Consider the following 24117-nt stretch of genomic DNA (forward strand, 5'->3'; position numbering starts at 1 on the left):
GATCCAACCAGTCCATCCTAAAGGAGATCAGTCCTGGGTGTTCATTGGAAGGACTGATGTTGAAACTGAAACTCCAATACTTTGGCCACCTGATGCGAAGAGCTGACTCATTTGAAAAGACCCTGATGCTGGGAAAGATTGAGGGCAGAAGGAGAAGGGGACAACAGAGGATGAGTTGGTTAGATGGCATCACCGACTCAATGCACGTAGGTTTAGGTAGATTCCGGGAGTTGGTAATGGACAGGGAGGCCTGGCGTGCTGTGGTTCATGGGGTTGCAAAGAGTCAGACTCGACTGAGCGACTGAACTGAACTGAACTCTTTATCTACTGAGTCATCAGGGAAGCCCTTAGTTGTCTTTCTGTTATCTCTAAGACTGTATGAAGGGCTTCCCTCATAGCTCAGTTGGTAAAGGATCCACCTGCAATGCAGGAAACCCCAGTTTGATTCCTGGGTCAGGAAGATCTGCTGGAGAAGGGATAGGCTACCCACTCCATTATTCTTGGGCTTCCCTTGTGACTCAGCTGGTAAAGAGTCCACCTGCAATGAGAGAGACCTGGGTTCGATCCCTGGGTTGGGAAGATCCCCTGGAGAAGGGAACAGCTACCCACTCCAGTGTTCTGGCCTGGAGAATGCCATGGACTCTATAGTCCATCGGGTCACAAAGAGTCAGACACGAATGAGCGACTTTCACTAAGACTATATGAAAGTAGCTTCTGGTTTTGCCACATAGTTTTGAGACAGGATTTATATAAAATGGTTCTGGAGAGAGAGAACACTATAGACCCAGAAGGAAAGAGGTACAAAAGAAAAAATAAGGCACTTAAGACAGTCTCCAAAAATGTTGAGCCAATAAGCATATTTACCATTTATATTGAAATACACTTGTATCCTGGAGAAGGAAATGTCTACCCACTCCAATATTCTTGCCTAGAGAATTCCATGGACAGAGTCGCCTGGAAGACTATAGTCCATGGGGTCGCAAAGAGTTAGACACGATTGAGCGACTAACACTCTACACAGTTGTATAACCTAGACCTGATAACTTTTATAACCTTTATAATGATTTGTAGTAAGACCTACTTTGTCAACTTGGCATAAAATGGTTTAATCCATGCTTACCTTTTCCTTTTGAAAATAGCAGTCAAGGGAATATATATGTGACTTGATACAGAAATGGTGCTTTATATATATTTATGAATACACTCAATTAGATTATTACATTGCTGTACCTATTCCTATAGACTTTGGGTTTTAATCCTATTTGAAGATTGGAGTCCCACATTGGGATGTGAGAGTTCACATCTGAATTTAGAATTACTCCTTCTTGCTGCAGAAGGTTTATGCCACAGCAGATAAATTAGAAATTGCAATTTACAAACAAGAACTGCCTGGAACTGTGTCTGCATCAGTGAACTTCCTGACTTTGGAAAATTAAAATGTTATGCAGTCTACAAATTTAGCACTTTCTACTCATTAAAAAATGTACATGTCACCCTGCTCTTCCATTAATTCTCACATACAGAGGAAGTGGCAGAACTCTATGTGTAAATTGTAGTGTGGACCCACTGCATACCAGGGCCCTCAGAATCCCAGGGGGATTTAATGTATTTAATGTGAGGAAATCATTTACTTTGCAAATAGTCTGTTCTTGACTTTAGCACGATATGTTTATAACCACCATGGTAGGCATTTGAGAAGGTGCAAGTCAGTATCCAGTGAAATTCTTGTCAACACAGCAGTTTGATAGGGAAGTATAATTGTGTCAGACAGTGAGTGCTTTTATCTGTAGTTTGGAAGATGTTGATGTCATAGCTGTATTTGTATAGTCTTTGATATGCATAGTGTCCCAGCTGGCAAATAAATATTCTGTCCATGGACTGGCTGCCAAACACACTGCTCTGCTTTCGCTGGTGTAATGAATGTGGTTTACTTTTGCTTTTTTCCTTTCTGGTAAAATGTTTTCCTGCTTCTGAAAGTAGGGATGTGGTTAGGAACTTTAGCCCACAGAAACCCGATGGAAACCTATGGCAGCCTGAGCAGATTGGTGTGAGAGGACAAGTGCAAGGTCTTCAGCTTCAAGGATGCAAGGGAAACTCCAGGGGGATGGAGAAAGTTACCACCTTTCACAGCTGCAGCAAAGCACGACTTCTTCAGGTCTACAGAGGGGCAGGGCCTGTGCTTTTGAGTGTTTCTTTTTGCCTAAAAATCCAGCAGGTAGAGTGATGGATGCTAGAAATTGGCCTCTTTACTTCAGGACTTTTCATTACTTTTTCTATCAGATGTCTTTAACTACTATGGATTACATTATCACTGCCTTTGGATTTAATAACTTATCCTTTTTCTGAGGGTGCATATCGGATAGAAAATACCAATTGACAACTCGGGCAGCTGATTTAGGAGTCTGATTTTGCTCAACTATTTAGCTGAATTTCAGATATTTATTCATCACCTTCTGTGGGTCATGAGATAAGGCTTCTATATCTGAGATTTTCATTCTCTGCTATTCGTTTCAGAGAGGCGTGGTTGTCAGCTTTAGGAACAGGCTGTGGATCAGTTAGTGAAGCATGGCAGACGGTCCTGGGAAGACTGGAGCACAAATTACCACGGCAATTTAGATAACTGACATCAGCGATAAGCAAATGTTCTTTTCAATTTTTGTTGTCATGTCCTAGGATTTATATATTCATTTATTTGGAGTTCCTTAAGCACCTGTCAATAAATAAACCCTCAGAAGAGTGGTAAATTATAATAAATGACCATGAGTGTCTTTGACAGACCTGACCTTTGGCATCATTAGTGCAGTCTTGATGGGGTGGCTAGATAAGAGCCAACCTAAAAGGGAAAAAAAAATATCTGGACATGTTTATTTAGAATGGTCCTTGAGGTTTTTAATAAGAATATTTGCATCAGAAGAAATGAAATTGGAATGAGAGAAATCAGATATGTTGGGTTAGTGTAAGGTCACTGGCAGAAAGAAAGACCCAGGCAACCAGATCGAGAAGAGCATAAAATCCATAGAGAACAGAGATTCTTCTAATGCTTGGATTGTAAAAATGAGGACAAATCTTCTGAAGTGATCTGTTGTACTTCAGATAGGTAAATTTGCTAAAACTGATCAAAAGCTTAATGATTTAAAAAACTTGGACTTTTACACAACACAATGCTTTTATAAACTAGAATTGCTATGTCATATTCATAACTTACATACTACTCCCCATGTGAGCTGTGAACTATATCTCAATAATTATTTAATCCTAACCATATCATAAAATCTGTTTATTAAGGTTGTAAATGCAGGTCCATACTGAAATAAAATATTTATTAAGGTCCATACTGAAATATAATGAGTAACCTTGAAGGCAAGCAGGAACACCTTTAAAGGTGTTCCTTTAAAACTCCACCTGTCTCCCTTTGACTACAAACTTGATAACTAATCTAAAGAAACAGTTAATTCCAAGACATCTATTGATATATACTTTCCTTTTACGTCTTCCTTAAATCTGGCTCAATGGTTCACAAACTTTGGAGAATGTAAAAATTATTGTATCATATACGTGTATATTTCTATATGTTTAGTTTAAAGGAGTTACAGATATAATTTTATTCACTTTCTACTTAAGGCCCTGACATTAGTTGCTTCTAAATCCAATCTACTATGTTAGATGTGGCGAAACTGAAGCAAAATTCACCTGTGTTCAATTTAATAAAACTCAAAAAGTACAGAAAATAATCTTACAAACAGAAATTCTGATAGTCCCCTAATAGTAGCTCTAACTGGGATAGGGGGAAACTGAGGCATAAAATTGAAACAGCCCACCCAGTGCCCACAGGTTAGTGTGAGAGACCATATATAAACCCAGATCTGTCTAATTTTGAAATCAACCTTTTTCCATATGGTCTCTTGGAGACAGAAAGCAAGAAGTTGTCAGCTTCTGTTGTTTGAAAATGTGATTTTCTTCTTATGTGTAGCGTTCCTCAAGTTTTTTATGTTTATTCCTTTTTTTCTGTTATCAAAAATGTTGGCATCATTTTTTGAGAGAAACAATGTTTCTCTTTTAAATATTTACATTTATGGTAGGTTCTATGCCAAATACAATGTGATTATCGTACATTAACACCTGCATTATGCTAGCATAGCTCTCCAGTTACCTTAGAGTAGAGATGTCCAAGTTTGGAGAATGTCTTTGCTTATCCTACGCTTTAAACAAAAGACACTATTTGGATGTTGTTTTCTTTAAGGGTGAAAATCTCTGTTGTTTTAACTTTCTCATGACTGTCAGTGATAACATTTCAAATGGAGAGGTGTTTTCTAGTCTAAACAATTAACATTACTTCATTGAATAACTGAATTTCAAATTAAGCCATGAACATATCAAGCCCTTTTCTATGATTTCCTTGTCTATCCTCATTTAAATGTATTCATCAGACAGTACATATAAAAATGACAGGTATGTAGCCTAAGAGCTGGAATCTGCCTCTGGCTTTAATGTTTCACCAACTTTGTGATGTTAGACAAGACCCTTCATCAGTCTGTGCTCTGACTCCTGGGTCTGTGAGTACAAAGGGATTGGAAGAAGAAATTCAAATCAATGATCTGTTTTAACTCTAACATCTTGCAGGTTTGCAAGTTAGTAAGGGCATAGACTTGGTTTTGAGCAATATATACCTGGCTATTGATGCTCAGAACTTTTAACATTTCTCACAGCGGCTTATTTGCTTGATAACTTTTCTATTAGAATACTATTTTTTTTAAAGTTTGTATTATACTATTTTTTTTAAAGTTTGTATTATCTTTTAAAAATTTTATCATAAAATCATGATCATTTTGACTGTTGTCTGTTATTTATATCTCTTGAAAATTTAAAAAGACTAGAAATATCAGTGCAGTTGGTGTTGATTGGGGAAATGAAGATTTATCTATTATAGTTCCTGGTGGTGTTCCCAGAAGATTTCCTAACTATAAACCCACTAAATAGGCTATGTTCGGGCTTATTATTGCACAGTTACGAGCCATGTACTTAAGGATAACTTGATATTACTCACTGCTGTATAAAACTGAGGAAAGTTCATTTGCCTTTTTAGGACATTTGTTCATGAGCTCTCATTATATAACAGTTGGACATTAGCTGAAAAATATGGGTAAATCCCATCTGTAGTCTTAAGGATGACTTAGTGAAAATTAGAAAAAGTCATTCCTTCCTCAAGTCATTTAGCCACCATCCACCAGAACATTGTTATACGAGCAATCCAGATCCTCAGTCAACAGGACTGTGAATGGAGCCTACCCAAACTGAACAGTGCAAACCTGCGTGCTGTCAGCTTTTCTCACAGAAGGACAGAAACCCAATTTGCCTGTCAGAAACTTTCCTTCACTTTGAAATACCATTTCCCATGTTGGGAACTGATTTTCCTCCTCTGAAAAAAAGTTGAGCTAGATATTCTCTTAAATGAATGTTTTGAGTAGTTATGACCTAACTTCCTAGCGTAAGAAGCATTTCACTAACCTTTTAAAAGCGGCTCACTGCTACTCTGTATTCCTTCTATCAGTCCATGGGAGGTGGTTTTGAAAGGTGTTGTCAATGGAGGTTCATTTTGTTCCAGTTAGTTCTTCTGTGACTTGACTGTTCCTCCCATTGCAGGACATTCAGTGCCCTTGGCCCTCACCCACTAAATGCCAACAAACAACCACCTAATCACTAGCACAAGCAAAAAACACCTCCTCGACCCTGCTTCCAGTAGAAAATCCTTTTAGCATCAAGTTGCTCTCTGGTCTTGGGAATTTGTTTCTGAAACTTGCTACTAAAGCCTGGATTGGAAAGATCCCCTGGAGAAGAGCATGGCAACCCATTCCAGTATTCATGTCTGGAGACTCCCATGGATAGAGGAGCCTGGCAGGCTACTTAGCAGTCCATAGGGTCGCAAAGAGTCCGACATGACTGAAGCAACTTCATGCACTCGCACAAGGCACGAACATTTTATAAATCTCATGTATCCTTTCCACAACTACATGGAAACGCATATTCATAGTCCCTTACGCAGATTAAGAAGCTGATGCTTAGAGGAATGAGGGAGTTTGACCAAGCTCTCATAGTTAAGAAATTGATAGGGCCAGGATTCCAGCTGAAGTACCTGAGACTATAAAACTCAGTTTCACTGCTTTGGCCAACAGCCGAGGTGATTTTTCAACTGACCTGCCTTTCAAGTAGTAAGAAAGTGAACTGAAATCCCTACCTTATGAGCCAGGCTGTTGATAGTGACACTGAAAACAATTATTCTGTACTGTGTTCTGCCAGAGATGCGATTTTTCATTATTGCTAGGACTGCTCTCAGCAGGATCACCTCATTAGCTGAAGAAAATGCTCCCTGTTGTTCCATGAGAGACGGATCAGATGGAGAAGTATAAAAACAAACTCTAGAAAGTGACTCGGTGTTCCTTTCGTTTAGGGGATAAAACAGTAATCCCCTTCTTTTCTGATACCCAGCTTCCTAAGTGATGTTTTAGTTGTGTAGTTGCCGAAGTGTTTTGAAAAGGATGGAAAAAGTTTTACAGAGTTGCCTTCAAAATTCTTTATCAGTGTTTCCATAACAGTAAGTTGGGGTGTTGAACCATTAATGAGTACACTTACTACTTGGCTGTTTTAAAATTTCCCATGTAGGAAAAGAGCAGTTTGGCTAGATTGGTCTCGATCGACTATGAGGAATAGCTAATAGTGAGACTTTAATATTTTTTATCTTAGAACAACCTCAAATGCAAGTACATCATTAAATATATCAATATACCTATGGATAGACATCTTCCAGGCCATATTTTATAGGAACCATCCATAAAGTCTTGTCACTTCTCTTCTTTTGCTCTCCATTATCTATAGAGAAACCAAAGTGATCTTTTCAGGATTAGGTTTGATGACAGGATTTGCGTTTCATTTAGAATAAAATCGAAGCACCTCATCGTGGATCATCAGGCCTACAAGATCTGGCTGCTGCTCTTCCCTCTGAGGATTCTTCCTCCCTTTTTCCACTCACTGACATCTAACCACTTCCTTTTTATATCAGGATTTTTGCAAGTGCTGCCCGCTTCATGGACCATGTTCTCCACAGATCTTTACCTGGCCAATTCTTTCTCCTTGTTCAAGCTTCAGTGTAAATTTTATTACAGCAGAAAATTCTTCCCTGATTCCCTCAATTAGTCATTCTTTTATCTCCAATCACATTGCATTTTACTTTATTTTCCAAGGGGACTTTTCAGCATTTGAAATGACCTTGGTTATTTTGTTTACTTGTTTATTTTCTGTTAAACAAGAATGAAAGCAGTGACTTTTCTCATCTTGTTTGTCACTGTACCTTAATGCCTAGAATAGAACCCAGCATATAATGGGGTCAAGAGTATTTGTTAGGTGACTGAATGAATTAATGGATTCCAGTTCTATGCCTGGAAATGTAAGTCTGAGGTAAATTGCCATAAGGCACAAAAGTATGTATTGAGTGGCCCAGATCTAATTAAACATGGGAAAGTAGAAACTAAAATGAAATTATCCATTTTCTTTTTATTATTCCTTGATCTACCTGTCAACAACAGGGATTCTGTTGGGAAGTAGGTAAAAGCCAAGGAAAACCTAGGGCTGCTTCACAGGGTGAACTTTGAGACCACGTTATCTCTCTCCAGAGATAGGTTTCTCCTTTTTATAAGATACAGCTCTTCTGCTTATTCCAGTAGGCTCACACTATTCTTATCAAAAATTTCAGGGTAAACATCAAACTATCCCCAAATACCCTATTTTATACTTCTTTCCTGGGCCTCACGTCTGCCAAAAAAAGAAAAATCTTTTGACATCACCCAGCTTAAAATCATCTCCTACAACAGTGACATCACTTATCTGGTCTCCTGTACTAGCTGTGAAATTATATTGTCTTGAATCTTTGGGTTTCAAAAATAACCTTTTTTCCTATGCTCATATATGTCCCAGATGTCCTTTTATTGAGTTCACAGAATACAAATGGAAAAAGGTTATTACCAGACAGAGTGTTTAAAGATGAAAATCAAACCTAATACATGGACTCCAACAACTGGAATAAGGAATATAATATTTATAAAACTGAGTGGGAGGTTGCAATCATTGCTCTAAAATAAAGCATTAAAAATTAATTCAGAGCAAACCTGTCTGTGCTACAGCAAAGCTCTCTTTCATTAAGGTAGTACTGCAGGTTTCTCCTGAATTAGTTACCCAAATAAGTAAATAGGTTATAAGAACTGTGTGTTCTGCAAACTACAGAAGGTCTGCATGAGGCACAATTTAGAGTTACCTTCAGTGTTAAAGCATTACAGACAGACCTTTAATTTTGAACCAATTAATTGTGATTCTTGCAGTTTCTCTACATTTTTTTGCCCTTGAGTATTACTAGGAATGTTTAATTCACATGTTTCTTACTCATCCTCATTTGATTAATTTAAATGATGCTGTATTATTTGATTAATTCATGTTGCAGAATATTAAATATTAGGAATCTGTGGGTGTTAGTTATGTGACACTTTAAACTGTTTCATAGATTTTCATTTCAAAAAGTTTCATGTTTCCCATTTAAGAAATATTTTCCCACAATCTTCTACTTCACATTATTGCTATTATTTATCATCATCAATCATCATCATTATCATCAGTTTCCTACCTTGGATTACACTAAAAAGAAAAAAAAAGGAAAACTGCTATTGTTTATCTCTGCATTCACTGTTGGGATGAGGTTTTTATTTTGCCCAATTTATACTATTCCTCTGAAGCCCTAAAATAAACAACCGTATAATCTCTAAGCTCTATTGATTTTTTAATGATTTCAAATAAAAAGCATCCAGTTTCCATTGCATTGACAAACTGCTCAGCCCCTGGGCAAAACCTATTGGATTCCTGTTATATGGAGGCTCAACAACTGGAAGTCCAAAAAGTACACTTGAGATGGAAGGAAGAGAGTTGGTCTGCTCAGCTCAGTAAATGGGTATTTAACCTTTGACCAATGACAACAGGCCTTCTTTAGTTCTATTAGACTGAGAGCAAGCTGTTATGATTAAATAAAAGAGAAAAAAAACCTGTTTAGAGCCTTACTGAATATGTCCTGGGAATTAAGGCATATGGCAGGGATAAGGAAAAAAGATTTTCCTTATGCTAATGACCCTTGATGTCTGAAATAAATTAGATCCATTAGAGTTTATGCTCAATAAAAGAAAGACTTCAAGCACTCCAAAGTTAGTGACTCGAGACCAGTTTTTGCTCTGAAATTCAATCTGCCTCCTTATTAATTCTTAGTGAGGCTCCAGAGCAGACAGGAGATGCAAAATCATAATTCTGTACTGGACCAGAATTTTAAAGGACCCAGGTTTCTTCTCCTTTTATTTTAATTAAACCATTTTTCTTGCTTCTCATTTTGTTTCCCTCATTAATTTGATTTTGTTCCCATTTTTGTTTCATTTTTTGTTTCTTTTTCAAGGTTTCATTTATCCTATTTCAACTGAGCAGAGAACCCAGAATGAATATGGATTTTCTTGTAAGTTTGATGTTTGGTTTTTATGTTGCTGAATAATCATTTAACGTTATTGCCCCCAGTTCAAGTTTACCTTTCCTTGGATCACAGATGTGCACACAGGAAATCGGCGCCTAATATATTCCAACATGAAAAACAAATTAGATTTTCACTGCTGAAAAGAAGAAAGGGTCATTTCAAGTCTCTGCCAGCTTTAAAATCTATCAGTCTAACATTCAAAGCTTAAGTCCCAGTAGCTGACAAAACATATCATGAAATATGTGGATCTAAATAAAGGGCAAGTTTCGAATGCTAAAAGGTAAAGAGTTGAGAAAATGCAGATCCATTGAGTTAGAGATCATGAATGTTGAATAAGTAATTACAGCCTGGTAAAGCAAAACATTAAGGTTTTAGATACAGAATTCTGACCAGAATTCAGACCACTGCTGTAGGGCCTCACATGGAACCCAGCAGCAAAATGAAATCAGCACTCTGAAAGCACTGCTCATAGTGCCATGAGGGTTTGGTACATCACTCGTTTCCTGAAAAGATCAGCCAGTATCGACTTGATTGATGCTTGAGCAGAGAGTCTAGAAACTTTGATAAAGACAATTATTTAAAAAGAATACAAATTCTTTCACATATAGTACATTTAAACAAAATCCTGAAAGAAATGGACCGATTTCCCATAGGGAATGCTATTTTACTGTCTGTGTTATAGATACATGGCATGAGACAAGTCATTTCACCATATAATAAACCGTGTGACTGTAAGTCTTAGGAAAGAGGAGTAGTTCCTTGACTTTAGGAGGCCAGGAGACCTGCAAACCTGAAAATTCTCTTCCTGCAAAATAAAAATGCCCTTGTATAAAGTTGAGGATAAAAACGTTTTTCTTGACCATCTGAAGCACCAGTTTAATCACCTTTCACAGTGAGCAGACAGTTTTGGTTAATCTTGCTGGTCATTTTTGTGAGTCACAGAAAACTAAAAATAATAGAGACTTAAAGATGTCTGAAGGATTCAGGAAAGCTTTAGTTTTGTTGGTTGAATTATCAACTTTTATCACCATTTGCCATTGGATCAGAGCATGTTCTATGCCACTAAGGCAACAGACAACATTTATAGGAATTTTCTTCTTGCTCTACCCAGAGACAGACCTCCCAGCTGACCTCACACCATGTTAATCAAATGCCTAATTGCCTTTTGGGCGTAGTCTGACCTTTCTGATCACTGAACCAGGCCTTTATCTTACTCAGTACAGCATAGAGCTATATTTTACTCCAGTAATGAGTGGCTCACATGTAAATCTCTGACAAGAACCCATGAGAAGCTCAGTGTTCTCAGAGGTAATACTGAATCTGTAGCAAAAGCCTGGAGTTATCAGTATTAACCTCTGCTCCCCAGACCTGGGTCTTCTGAAAGTATACCTTTCAAACCCAGCATGTTTGCTCCCAATGTTTGCCTTGCCTTGCCTTCCATCGTTCCCACCCACCCCTTCACTGATTTAGGGCAAAGTGAGAAGAGTGCTGTGGTAAGTAATTTTGTGACTGGGAATGATACTTAGAAAAATATTCTGGTGCAATAAATATACAGATTCAGTAAATGCCAGATGTTTCTAACAGTGTTTATATTTGTTTTTAAAGAACTATCAGTGAATTTAAAGCTGCCTTCCAAACTTCTCCACCTGAAATTAGTAATAAAGTTTTGTTTTTTTTTCTTTTTCCTATGGGTTGGGATGGTTTTAGCTCCAGTTTCCTTTTATGCCTTATAGTAAATGGTCTGTTATGTTGCCCAATTTAAGATAGATTAGTGAGTGAATAGATGCAGAGTGAGAAAGGAAAAAAATGCAAGATAATTTTCCATTGAAAGGCCACAGTTGTTTTAAATAGCTTTTGAAATAGATTTGAAATTAACCTATAAAAAAGGCAATAACTGTCTGAAAAAAATTATAGCAATACGTATATGTACTGTGAGAATTTTCTCTAACCACCAAATTCCATGTTTCCTTTTCCCCTTTAGCTGCTCCTGATTCAGATGATGTTGCTCTGTATGTCGGCATTGTGATAGCTGTAATAGTTTGCCTGGCCATTTCTGTAGTTGTGGCCCTCTTTGTGTATAGGAAGAATCATCGTGACTTTGAGTCTGATATTATTGACTCTTCTGCACTCAATGGAGGCTTTCAGCCTGTGAACATCAAGGCAGCAAGACAAGGTCAGTTGACATTGCATTTCATATGTGGACTTAAGCATGCCTGCAGCCTCCCTATATGTCTTCAAAATCAATGAAACTACGTTAGCTGAAATATAAGCTCCATGAAGACAAAGATTTTCATCTGTTTTGTTGATTACTATGTTAATTTCCTTCATATAACTCATTAGAGTTGACAAGGTGCACAGATCTCTTTTTTTCCCTTTTGTAGCAGGTTTCTCTGTCATACTTTTAAAGTTTTATTTGAGAAGAGTACAAAGATTGGTTGATAGATTTCTTATGTTCTCTTTTTTCTCCTGTTAACAAGTTATCTTGTATTGCTCTGAATACAGTGGTCTATAGGTGAACCCAAATCCCGTATAGATGAGTACTACCTAGTCACCTAGTGAGGATCACAAGTGTCTGCAGATTCAGTCTGTTGAATTAGCTAAGTACCATAGAAACAATGAGTAATCTTCAAGGCAAAATATAGAATGAATTTGTCTATTTATTTGTAGCCAATAATTAAACAGATTCCAGCTATCTAATTGCCATTTTCAGTAGAACCCTAGTGTCTGTCCATCTCTAATATTTGTTGAATTGCTTTGCTATTGGCTCAGAAAGTGTCAGGGAGAGTCTGACTAATATAAGTTGTCTGAATGAAGAATGCAAATGGGCGTCCTTTCTCTTTCTGACTCAGATCTCCTGGCAGTACCCCCAGATCTCACATCAGCCGCGGCCATGTACAGGGGACCTGTTTATGCCTTGCATGATGTCTCAGACAAAATCCCAATGACCAACTCTCCAATTCTGGATCCACTGCCTAACCTGAAGATCAAAGTGTACAATACCTCAGGTGCTGTCACACCCCAAGACGACCTCTCTGAGTTTGCGTCAAAACTGTCCCCTCAGATGACCCAATCCTTGCTGGAGAATGAGGCCCTCAACCTGAAGAATCAGAGTCTAGCACGGCAGACGGACCCCTCCTGCGCTGCGTTTGGCACCTTCAACTCCCTTGGGGGTCACCTTATTATCCCCAACTCAGGTAATTCCTCAAGGTGTTTACGTTGCAGAGGCAGATCTGGGAAACCTAGTCTTGTACCAAGATCTTTACTGTTTGTTTTCATTAGGCCTGAAAAGTTAAATGTATCCTATCTAATCCAAATCTATTGTTACTTTCAATGTAAAACAAACATTTCTTCAGTCAAGATCAGCGAAACTGTTGATCTTCCTCTAGCCAACTCTGAAAACACTTCCTCTAGAAATATTGCACTCACAACTTTCTGCCGAGGCATAACTTACGACTGCCATTGCCCTTCTTTTTAATAGCCCTTCAGAGGCAGCATTAAGCCAAAAGCCTTCACTGTTGTCATCACACTTTAAAAGGACAAATTAATTAGGAAACATATCAGTTGGTTCAGTTCCAATTTCCTACAGGAAGCACTACTTCAGAATATAAAGTTAGATGATCAGAGGACACGGTATTAGACATCAAACCTTCATTTTTAATTTTTTTTTTACACAGTCTTCAGGGTCAAGGTGTTTATAAGGTGTTCACTCCACATAGCTTCATCATGTGTCTTTTTAAGGTAGGATTAAAGTAGTGCCTTTTAGTAGTAGTCAGTTTTCAGTTCATTTAGTTATCTGCTTGTAGAGAATAAGCTCCATAAAGCTCTTAAATAGTGAACTAAAGTTAGTGACTCATAATGTTTGCTTAAAGTTTGGTATTTATTAATCAATATGGAACCATCAGTTATGAGAGGGTTAATGGACTCCCCTGTGCATGTCCAGGCACTCTTTTGGACCGGATAGAGTTGTCTGTGAACACAGAAAAAAAAGTTTGATTGAACTAAGATCTATACATACATAAGAAGAAAATGTAATGTGTAAACAGCATGGAGCCAAGTAATATAGAGAACCAGTTGAACTTGTCTTTGATTCTTCCTCTCATTCAGTCCCCCATTTCAACACCTCAGCAATTTTTCACCCCATGCCTTTTAAAAATGTATTTTAATAAATTGAAATATTTAATGGAATATCATTTTTCCTTTTCTAAAATACATTTTACAGAGCTGAGATCAGACATTACATAAAGTGCTTTTGTTCCAATCTTTCTCATTCTCATGCAATTGCATACTTTTTAAAATCATGATTTTAAATATATTTTAATAGTCTATAAATGAATAGATCAGAATATACTCTACTGTTCTTTCCTTGTTTAAACATTGTATTATTTCCAAGACAGTTTTTTTTTTTCATGACAGCCAGTGGATTATACCTCTCCTTTCCATTTCTACACTTGTCACTTTTTCACATATGAATTATTTTAAAGGCTTCTTAAGTAAAAAGGAGAGAGCCAGCATGTTTAAATATGTACTGGGCAATGGTGATCTACATGCATTATTTTATTTAACAGTAATCTAATATGTCTCAGGCCTTATTCTTGTTACATTGCATCCATATTCTGTCTTATCCCCTTAACAAACATAAAGGTACATTTGATTGTTCCCATTGGAAAAAATAAAAATACTGAGGCTTGAGTGCCTCATGTGTGGTCTTCCTCCTTTCATTGTGTGCCTCACCAAACCATCCTGATATCTGACATGAGCATGACATTCTGCTTCCTGCAGCACTACAAGGCGCACATTACTTCTCAAGAAGGTCATGCCTCAGCAGTTGCAACCAGCTATACAAAGGACTTTGAATAACTATTCCTCTTTAACTCTGTCCTTTACTCTTGAGACTTTCCAATATGGTCAAGCAATTTCATTATGGTCCTGTGTTCATATGGCATATTCCATTTCCTTGCTAATTAAATAAGCTACTCAAAGACAAGAACACTGTCTTTTACTTCTTGGTGTTTACAACCCATCAAGAACTCTACTCACAGTCAGGTTCCATAAAAATTTTTATAGAGTTGAAATTAATTGCATTTATTAGAATAGAATTGTGGAACCAAGTATCTTCAAGTTGCTGCCTACTTTGAATTACTGTCTGCAATAATGCTACAGTGGTGCAAGCCCATGGTTCCCACAGTGTGGTCCACTGACCACCAGCTTTGGCATCACCTTGAGACTTGTTAGAACTACAGACCACAGACCTTCTGAATCAGAAACTCTGAGGGTAGGATCCCATAATGTGCTTCAGCAAAACCTCCAGGTAATTTTGCTGCAAACAAAAGTTACAAACCATTACTGTCAGCACAGTTGACTAAGAACAGAGCTCAACCCACCAGTCCTACAAAATGCACCAATTAACAACTAAGTAAAAACCTACTTGACCTGCTGTGACTAAAGCTAGCAATTGTTCAGTTGCTGTTCACTTTCTAGAGTTACCTATGATGAAAGAAGTTCTTCACCAATTATTTGTTGCAGAAAAACACTGATGCTAACCAGATACTTCAGAAATAAATGTTTTTTGATATTGTTGAGGTTAGCATTTCCCTGACTTTGAGTCTTGTGGGGATTTTTTTTTTTTAATTAGAAACGATACATCATTACAGCTGTTTGAAATTTTAAGAGCAGTTGTTGGTTTTCCCCTCATTTTACAAGGAAAACACCAGTGGAACCATCTGTCTAGTCCTTAAATAAAGCAAGAGTTTTTTTAAAAAATGACATCATTCCTTTAAGTGATTCCATAACAGTTCAGAGGGGGCTGTGGTAACAAATAAGGCCAATAAGGGAGGAAAGCCGGGTGGCTATGAATATTTACATGTCTTTAGAGAAAAAGCAGCAGGCTTATGGCAATGTGGCCACAAAATCTCCTCATTCCTTTCCACTTCCTTCAAAGGCATTCTGTGACGTTTCCTTTTGATTCATAGGTCTTATGTGACTGCTTTTTCTTTTGCTATTCAGGAGTAAGTTTGCTGATTCCTGCTGGGGCCATTCCCCAAGGGAGAGTCTACGAAATGTATGTGACTGTACACAGGAAAGAAAATATGAGGTAAATATGCTTTTTCTGGTGCACTTGACTTTATCAATGTCTGACTTGGAGGAGAACTGTATATTAGACAGAGTAAACCCAACATACCTTTGTCTTGATTGCCCTGCTTCTGGCATTTCCTTTTCAACTAGACCCATAAAAGGTCACTTTTTACTTCTCTTTATCTTTGGAGCTCCAGACACTTTTGCACATCTTGAATATGGGCAGAAGGCCAGAGATCTTTCCCCCAAGTGGACAAGTGGCCATGTTAGCTGAAAAGATGGCTGAAAGTGTGATCTGTAAATTGTGCAAGAGATACAAAGAGAAATTAGCTTCATGTGGCCTGGCTCAGGAATATAGTCTGTAGCCGTTTTAGGTTTAAAGGTCACTTAGAATTGGACAACCCCTTAATCCTTGACCTGCTATCCCAACTTCAGCCTAGCATTTTATTCTTCCTCTTTGGGGGACTCTTCTAGTGTTTAAGTGTTATTGACCTGCTTCTTATATTTAGCACCTATAAAATCTATGCTTGGGCTTTGCTAAATGGATCTAAGGTTGATTAAAACTAGGTTGAATCTAAGAGTATTTCGAATATGTCATCATCATAAAGATGAAGTTATTTTGAGTAAAAATAAGGAGTTTCAAAGTCCTAAATTCAATTTCCAGTTTAGCCTCTAACAAATTGTATCTGGTCATTCTTGATTCGTTCTCACATAAAATGCATGTGTTAAATAGCACTCTAGAGGCCTGACTGATGAATGCTTCTGAAGTGCACCGAAATCTTAAAATAAGAGATGTTGTTGAAATGACAGTCCTTACATGTAATTATCACTGTTTTTCCAAAGGGGAAAGGCGTTGGCTCAACTGCCCTGAGCTCTAGATGCAAAGTGAGAATGCCAAGTGTAGAACTAGCTTATCATTTGTTGTTGTTCAGTCGCTAAGTCATGTCATCATAAGATATTCTATCTTTTCTCTTCCCCCCCCCCCTAAAAAAACCTCTCTCTCTAGTCGTTGTCTTCAGTAGCCAAAAAGCTCTATTACTATGCTCTTGGGTAAAGATTTGGTATTTATAACCTGTAGGGCCCAGAACAGTGTTTTCCTCAGGTGATATACTTTCACCTACACAAACATATACTTTCACCTACACAAACATGAGCCTGTCCAAGAAAATAATAAAAATTCATGGTCATTATTCATGTGCCTTCAATTTGAGCAACAGAAAATCACTAAAAGTCTTGTATTTGTGCACATCAAATATTCATTTTTCCATTCCCAATGTAAAGTAATATTCACAGTCCCTCAGAGTGCCCTGCTTTTGCAGCAGGAGAAATGAAGATTAGCAAACTGAGATCCCTTTATATTTTAGTTTTCTTCTTTCTTTTGTCCAGAATCAAGGTTAGCACTAAGTATATCCATCCCTGAAGGCCTTTCGCCAACCTGGATGTTTGGCTTAAACAGAGATGAGTATTGGCTTGTGCTTTATTCTGAGAAAGTGTTTGTGGTCTGTTATTTTCCATAATCACCATAATCTATGGCTGAAGATCAAACCTTAAGAGGCTGCTGCAGGGTGTGCTGAAGCTGAAAGACATGGGCACTCATGTGCCTTGTGTGATTTTTCTTCCTGCAATTTAGTTAGCACCCTGACCAGGATAACTGTACACTCTGGATGAAGGAGGGAGAAAGCAGGAAATTGACAAAGCTAGACAATTCTGCTTTAGGTTCTTCTGCCTTTGACTTTAAAGAAAAGGAAACTATAAATCACCTCTTACTATGCCTACCACTTGAAGCTGGGTGCAGAGGCAATTGCTGTATTAAATTTGGTGTGCCTCAATGAAGTTCTGTTTATAAAAGTGAAGCTAGAGGATCCTCAGGATCTCAAATGAAAATGTACACCAGAGACCATGCAGCAGGGAACAAACACAAGAAGACAGCTCTCTCAAATAAAGGAGATAGTCTTCTCCACTCTTTTTTGTTGTGAACTAGATGTGATTTTCTTGTGAAATCACAATGACCAGAATGTTGTTTTAGTGTATAGTAATAATATAAAACATAGCTACCATAGAGTCAGCATACTTTTAATTTCATGTATTCCTCACTTCATTTATTCCTCACTATTCTTCTGCCACTTATGATGAGCTCCACATTTAGAGACGAAACTAGGGTTCATAGCCAGGGTTTCACAGTTAACAACTGAGGGACAGCAGAATTCATACCCAGGCTATCTCCTCACGAAGCTCTTCTGCTAACATGCCATCCCCACTCCTTAGCATCCAGTGCACAAACAGAGCCTCTGCTCTCTTGTTACAGTGACTTTTGGGACACAGTGTCTGTTTATTGCTCACATGATCTTAGAACTTCTTTCAGAGGAAACACTGTGAGACAAGAGAAGATATGGATGTGACTTCAAGGCATGTGTAGGAAATTTCTGATTACTTTGCTCCATCTTTCCTCTCTTTGATTGCCCTTATTGAATCCAAAACTGGGTCTTTTTCCAGCTGGATACCTTCCAGTGGGTCATCTGGTGATGTGAACTGTGTACAGGGAGGTGTGAACTTAATTGCATGTGGCAAGTGAGAGTGACAAGAGGGGGCCTTATCATTTCGGAATATGCACTAAGAAAAAGCAGGGGATGGCAGATGAGCAGCCTAAATGAGCTGCAGACACAGGACAGGCTCTCTGCAATCAAAAGGGATCTGAGCTGCAAGGCTGCACTCATGATTTCTCTTCTCCTACGGGACACACCCCTGCAGAGATTGCAAAGCCTCTTCCTGCCCTGCCCCATGGATATACTTCCCACAGTTAACGGCATCAACACGGACCTTTTTACTTTGCTTCCAGTAGCAGTTTAAAAAATGAGTCTGACTCAGACTGAAATTCTGCCTTTTGTCATTTCTTATTGAAACACAATCTGAAGATATGAACATTAATTTTCGCTTTCTTCATATTGTGTACTTGCCTAGGAGTCTTCTCAAAAGGCCAAAAAAATCAATTTAGACATTCCAAGAATAAAGGTAAATAGAAATTTTTTTGGTAAATGGTGGGGAACCATGGAAGATCTTTAAGCAGCCAAGTGCTACATGAATATCAGTGTTTTTAAAGATTGACAGTGACCGTGTGCAGGATGAACTAGTAGGGGGAACAGAAAGACTACTCCAAGGCTGGGGCCCTGGTTGACCCATGGCGGTGATCAAAGTATGTGGGAGAGGGGGCTAGGGAAGCAGTCAGGCCTGAGTCTGGAGAATGGAAAGAAAAGTGTATTTCAGGACAAGTTTCACAGCTGGTTAAAAGTGTGGCAAAAGTTGCAGAACACAAAGACTATATTTAGGGTTCAAGCCCTGGGCACTGAGAAAATTGTGAGAGCAACAAGAGGTGGTCGAAAGCAGCAACTGGTTCAAGGAGAGAAAAGACGAATTCTGATTTCTCTGCATGTGGTTTGTGTAAGAGGGGACTTGCAGCTCTTGCTGGAGATGCGCATGGGCAGTCGCCAGTGAATGGATTCTTCAGGGGAGAAGTGCAGAGGCAGAAAAAAGAGGACTGTGGAAAGAACTTTGGGAAGTATTCATTTTAATATTTATTTATTTGGCTATGTCAGGTCTTAGTTGGTGGCATGCAGGATCTTTCACTGTGGTCTACAGACAGACTCTTGGTTGTGGTGCAGGCTTCAGAGTGCTAGGGCTCAGTAGTTGTGGCTCCGAGGCACGTGGGATCTTAGTTCCCCACCAGAGCCCTTTCATTGCAATGTGCATTCTTAACCCTGGACTACCAGGGAAATCCTGGAAATATTCTTATTTAAGGTTTGGGTAGAAGGAGCAAAACTAAACAGATAAGGCAGGATAAGGATAAGGCACATAAACAAGAGTTGGCATCTAGCAAGAAGCTTACTATATAGTTGTTCATCAATGAATATTTTTAATGAAAGAATGAATGATTGTAATTATAACAGGAAAAAAATCAAAGGTGAAAAGAGTTTCAAAAGGAGGTATTACTAAATTGACAGGTATTACTGTCAATTTAGTAATTGTGATTGACAGAGGTATTACTAAAATTGACAGAGGTATTACTAAAACTGAAGTGTAAAGAAAGAGAATGATAATTCAAGAAGGTATTGGATTTGTCAGATCTGTCAACTGGAGGACATTGTGGCGTTTAGGATTTTTTTTTTCCTTAAGGACGAAATCCCAGTCAGAAGTCTAGCATGTTAGTGATGAGGCACTTAAAACTATCATTATATTTACTGAATATAAATAATAAAGTAATACGTTAGGATAGTGGGCCAAAATGTATTATGTTTGTAATCCTATTGCAGACCGTTTTCATTTATTTTAATGTAGTGTTTGGAACTTTGTAAAATAGTAGTTGACGTTATTATTTCTCAGTGAAACTCAGTGATATTCTCTTTTAGGTAGAGTCCTAAATTTCTTGTTTGAAGGAACAACTATAAAGAGACTGAAGGTAGAGTGGGCAGGAAGTAGAATCCAGGTATATTTAAATCTTATTCTCTGACTGTTCTTCACAGTATTTATTTATTGAAGTCCTACTTCTAAAGAAATGATTCAAGGTGATTTATGCAAACAATCTTTCAATGGGAGGAAAAGTTTTTTTTTAATAAGTGGATAAAAAAACAAAAAAAATGGAAAAAATAAGAATAGAAAAGATTAAAGTCAGGTGGGCAGTTAGAATATAAAATATTTGATGTAATTCCCAGCATATTTCTTGTTAATAGGTCATGAACTTATTGTTTCAAAGCTTTCAAGAGGGAAATATGGTAAGTTACGAGGTCCATGTGTCCAGAAGGGAAAAAGATGCCTGGAAGAAGCTCAGTTACTTCTCCTTTGGTTCCTCATAAAGAAAACATTTTTTTTTTTTTCATACAGCAAGCAACATTTTTAAAATATAAAAATAGCGATAAGCTTCACAGGGCTACTTCTGTTGGTATCCCTCAATGCGAGTAGATAGTATAAAACCCAATTATAAATTCAATAAAATAATTCCTCAAGGATTCAGCAGTTCAATCTACGGCACAATACTTAGCTGTTCAGGCTTAATCCAGGGACAGATTTTGGCCTATCTAGGGAAATGGGGGCACGCCCTTCAGAGTGGCTTCCATAAATATTTTCTTTTGCTCAATTGATCTTTTGATAGCAAGTGAGTTAGATATTCCTTGTCAGATACCTAAAGTGCAGATATTTCAAGTTGTTAGCTATACATGAAACCGTGTGCTTTAAAAGGCAGCTGAGCCTAAGGTGGAACTGTCATCCAGAGGGATCTGACAAAAGATGTGTGTTCATAGAAGGCGTCTCATCTCCACACAGAGGTAGGTGGGAGGAAGATTTTTTTTTTTTAAGAAGCAATTTTCAGCTTTCTCTAGCAAACAGTTCATAGAAATTTCTCAAGGTCCTAAATCTGGATAAGCAACTCAGAACACACCACTGATGGGAAAGAAAACCAATGATTTGTGTTCAGATCCCAGTGTTGCCTATGACTAGCTTTGTGGCTTTAGGCAAATGTGTTAATTTCTTTAGATTTCAGTTTTCTCTTTGGGAGAAAGGAAAAGTACTATGAATACTTATCCTGCCTACCTTACATTGGGCAGCCAATGCAATAGCTTTTATAAGAGTTGTAAATTGTGCTCTTCTGTGTAGAAATAAGTTCTCCTCACTGATAACAGCAAGCAAAGGATAAGAAAATCTGACAGGAAACTAAAATTCCCATCTGAGGGCTTTGTCCTAGGGTGCTCAGAACCCGTCCAACATTTATCATGATAAATGATCCTTGTTGGACTCTGAAAAGTTTTTAAAATGTAATCATTGTTAAGAACTGGATTTCTACTTAATTGCTATTTCTGTAGCTAATTTTTGCTTTACATTCATTTCCATATCATCTGCAATTAATATTTACAGAAAGTGTGCTTAAACATCTTAGATAACACATGAGACATAACAGAGTAAAGCCCTTCTCTGCAAAAACATAAAACAGATTTTTAAGAATTTATTTTCTACTATTTTATGTATTTTAATATCCTCCCTTTATGTAAATAAAGGGAATGTGGATTTAAATGCTGTGACCTTTGGTTTCACACAGTTAAATCTTAACCTTTCCTAAGTGGCTTCCTCCATGTATGCTTGGAAGTGTTTCCAATTTCAGTGCTATTTCTTTCATCTTGAAAACCCCCAAAGATTCTTATCATTATTTCTTCTTTGTTTTTCATTCCCGGTTATGAATTCCACATCACCACTTCCCTATTCATTACATTCTTGCATCTCACTGGGTTAATAAATTCTTTTGACACCTACTGCCCCTTCCTTCCCTTGCTATCCCTCCTCCAAGAATGGTGCCCATCAATATTGCATGCCAGGGGAGTGCAGGTCTGACAGCGCCCCAGCCCAGCAGGCAGTGGTCTCCCTTCTGTTCCAACTCAGCGATGAGAAGAACCCCTCCTCCTCCGCCTCCACCTCCTCCTCAAGCACCGGCTGCTAACAGCAGACTGAGAGACAGCTGTTTCCAATCCCCAACTCTACTGCAGGGACCACTTGCAATGGATTTCACTTTAGTCTCCTTCCTTAAAAGTTTAACGTGCATTCTCAAGGTATACTTGTAACTAAAGGTAAGCATAGCGCTCAGGAAAATGCAGCCATGACTTTTTTTTCCCCCCAGTAAGAAAAGTAGAATTAAATAACAATGTGGTTACTGCTTAGGGAAGATAAGTGTAATATCAACTATGGCACAGTGAAAGCAAGACGTCACTCACATCCTAAGAGAATGAATTTCAGACTGGAACAAAGGAAGACAGAGTGGGTTCAGAGGAAATGAAAACTAAAGGGGACAGTAATGAGTTCTCAAGCTGCCACCTACCTTGTAATTCCAAATATAAGTGTATTTCCAGGTTCTTTGATAACTTTAGATTTAATCAAACTTTATTGTTATTCAGTGAGAATGAAGATGATATTAAAAGGCTAAAGAGAGAGATAACTTTTAACTATTTTTTTTTCTAAATAGGAGGAAAGGAAAGCCATAGGTTGAGGGATTCTAGTGAAATTTTAAAATCGGAAGCACAAATAGCCAAGTTTTATTAAGGGGAAATATGTTAAGCTTTAACTGAGTTCTTAGACCTGATGATGATAATCACTAAGAACTTAGGAATGTCTAAAATTTGACCTTACTTGTGACCTATCAAGGTGGCTGCCACAGTTTTGTAGATGCTGATAAATGACACAAGACTCCTGAGTCAGACAAAGTGCTCACAGCAATAGCACTATCCAAAGTGTTACCATTTTTGTGCCAGTTTCCCAAGCCGCAGTTCTGAAAGGGTGATGTAAAGACAGACGACATCTATACATTCAGTGGCTCCATTCCAGGAATAAACCATTGTGTTTAGGGAGCCTGAGTGTTTTATAATGGGAAGTGGACATGTCTACCATTTGCTTCAAAGGTAAGCACTGTATCGTCAAAGGTGATTGCTACACGGTTGTCTTGAAAAGTCAACTGGGACCATGCAGAAACGTGAGAGATTCAGGGAGAGTGGGCTTCCAACAGCATTAAAAAGAAATAATAGTGGCTACTATCATTCACTGAGTGTTAAGTGAGGGTAGGCCACAGATAAAAGCTCAATTCTAGGTTACATAGTATTGAATATATTAACCATAGATGAAGACTAGAAGAAATTCCAATTCAAGTGGCTGATGCAATTTATAAAGAAATTTGATATGACCCTTGTAATATCCATGTGAATGAAATAGATATGAACTGTTCAGTGTACATTTTTAATGGGTTTATATTTGACTGAACTAAGTAACTCAAAGTATTGATGTCAGACTATAGAGAGGTTTCAAGTAGTGTCCTTGAAAAGGTCTCTGTCTTTGCCCTGTTCTTATATTACAATGTTAACAATGACTGGAATGAGAACATAAATGGCAGTTACATCAAATTTATGGAAGATAAAAGACGAGAAGAGGTAGCCAATATATGGAGGAAAAACATAGCATTAAGAAATAGATGACCTGAAAAAGTTCCTAAAACAATTAAAGTAAAATTAGATGGCTAAATATAAATTTCTCTGTATAGGTTCAGAAGCCATTGCTATAACCACAGACAGCCTAAGAGCCTTTCATGTTAAGAGTACACAGAGTGGTCAGCTTTAACAAATTACTTAACCTTCTTAGGGCGTCATTGCCTCCTTTTATAAAGGACGTGCTTAACCATATTACCTCTCTCTTCCCATCTAACTCAAGTCTGCTAAATAATATTTATAAATAATTGATTGAGAATAATCTAAAGCAACAATTTTGTGAGGCATTGATACAGCTACATGGTGATGGTAGTTTGTCTCCAAGCCATGTCTGACTCTTGAGACCGCATAGACTGCAGCCCAGCAGGCTCCACTGTCATTCCAAAACAAAGAAAGCAGTAGTCTGCTATACTGTACATTTAAGTACAGTCAGCCCTCTATCCATGAGTTCTGTATCTACAGATTCAACCAACTTTTCACCACCAATGGCGGGGG

General features: G+C 37.9%; 1 protein-coding gene across 1 annotated transcript in view; it reads left to right on the plus strand.

The window, feature by feature from the left end:
- UNC5C (unc-5 netrin receptor C) overlaps nt 1-24117 on the plus strand; it is a 195321-nt gene that overhangs the window by 137314 nt on the left and 33890 nt on the right. The window contains exons 9-12 of the mRNA XM_040237306.1: nt 9476-9532; nt 11529-11720; nt 12397-12741; nt 15551-15638. Of these exons, the coding sequence (XP_040093240.1) occupies nt 9476-9532; nt 11529-11720; nt 12397-12741; nt 15551-15638 (682 nt within the window). The remainder of the gene's footprint in view (nt 1-9475; nt 9533-11528; nt 11721-12396; nt 12742-15550; nt 15639-24117) is intronic.

This window comes from Oryx dammah, unplaced genomic scaffold (genome assembly GCF_014754425.2).
Source record: "Oryx dammah isolate SB20612 unplaced genomic scaffold, SCBI_Odam_1.1 HiC_scaffold_3, whole genome shotgun sequence".
Lineage (NCBI taxonomy): Eukaryota > Metazoa > Chordata > Mammalia > Artiodactyla > Bovidae > Oryx > Oryx dammah.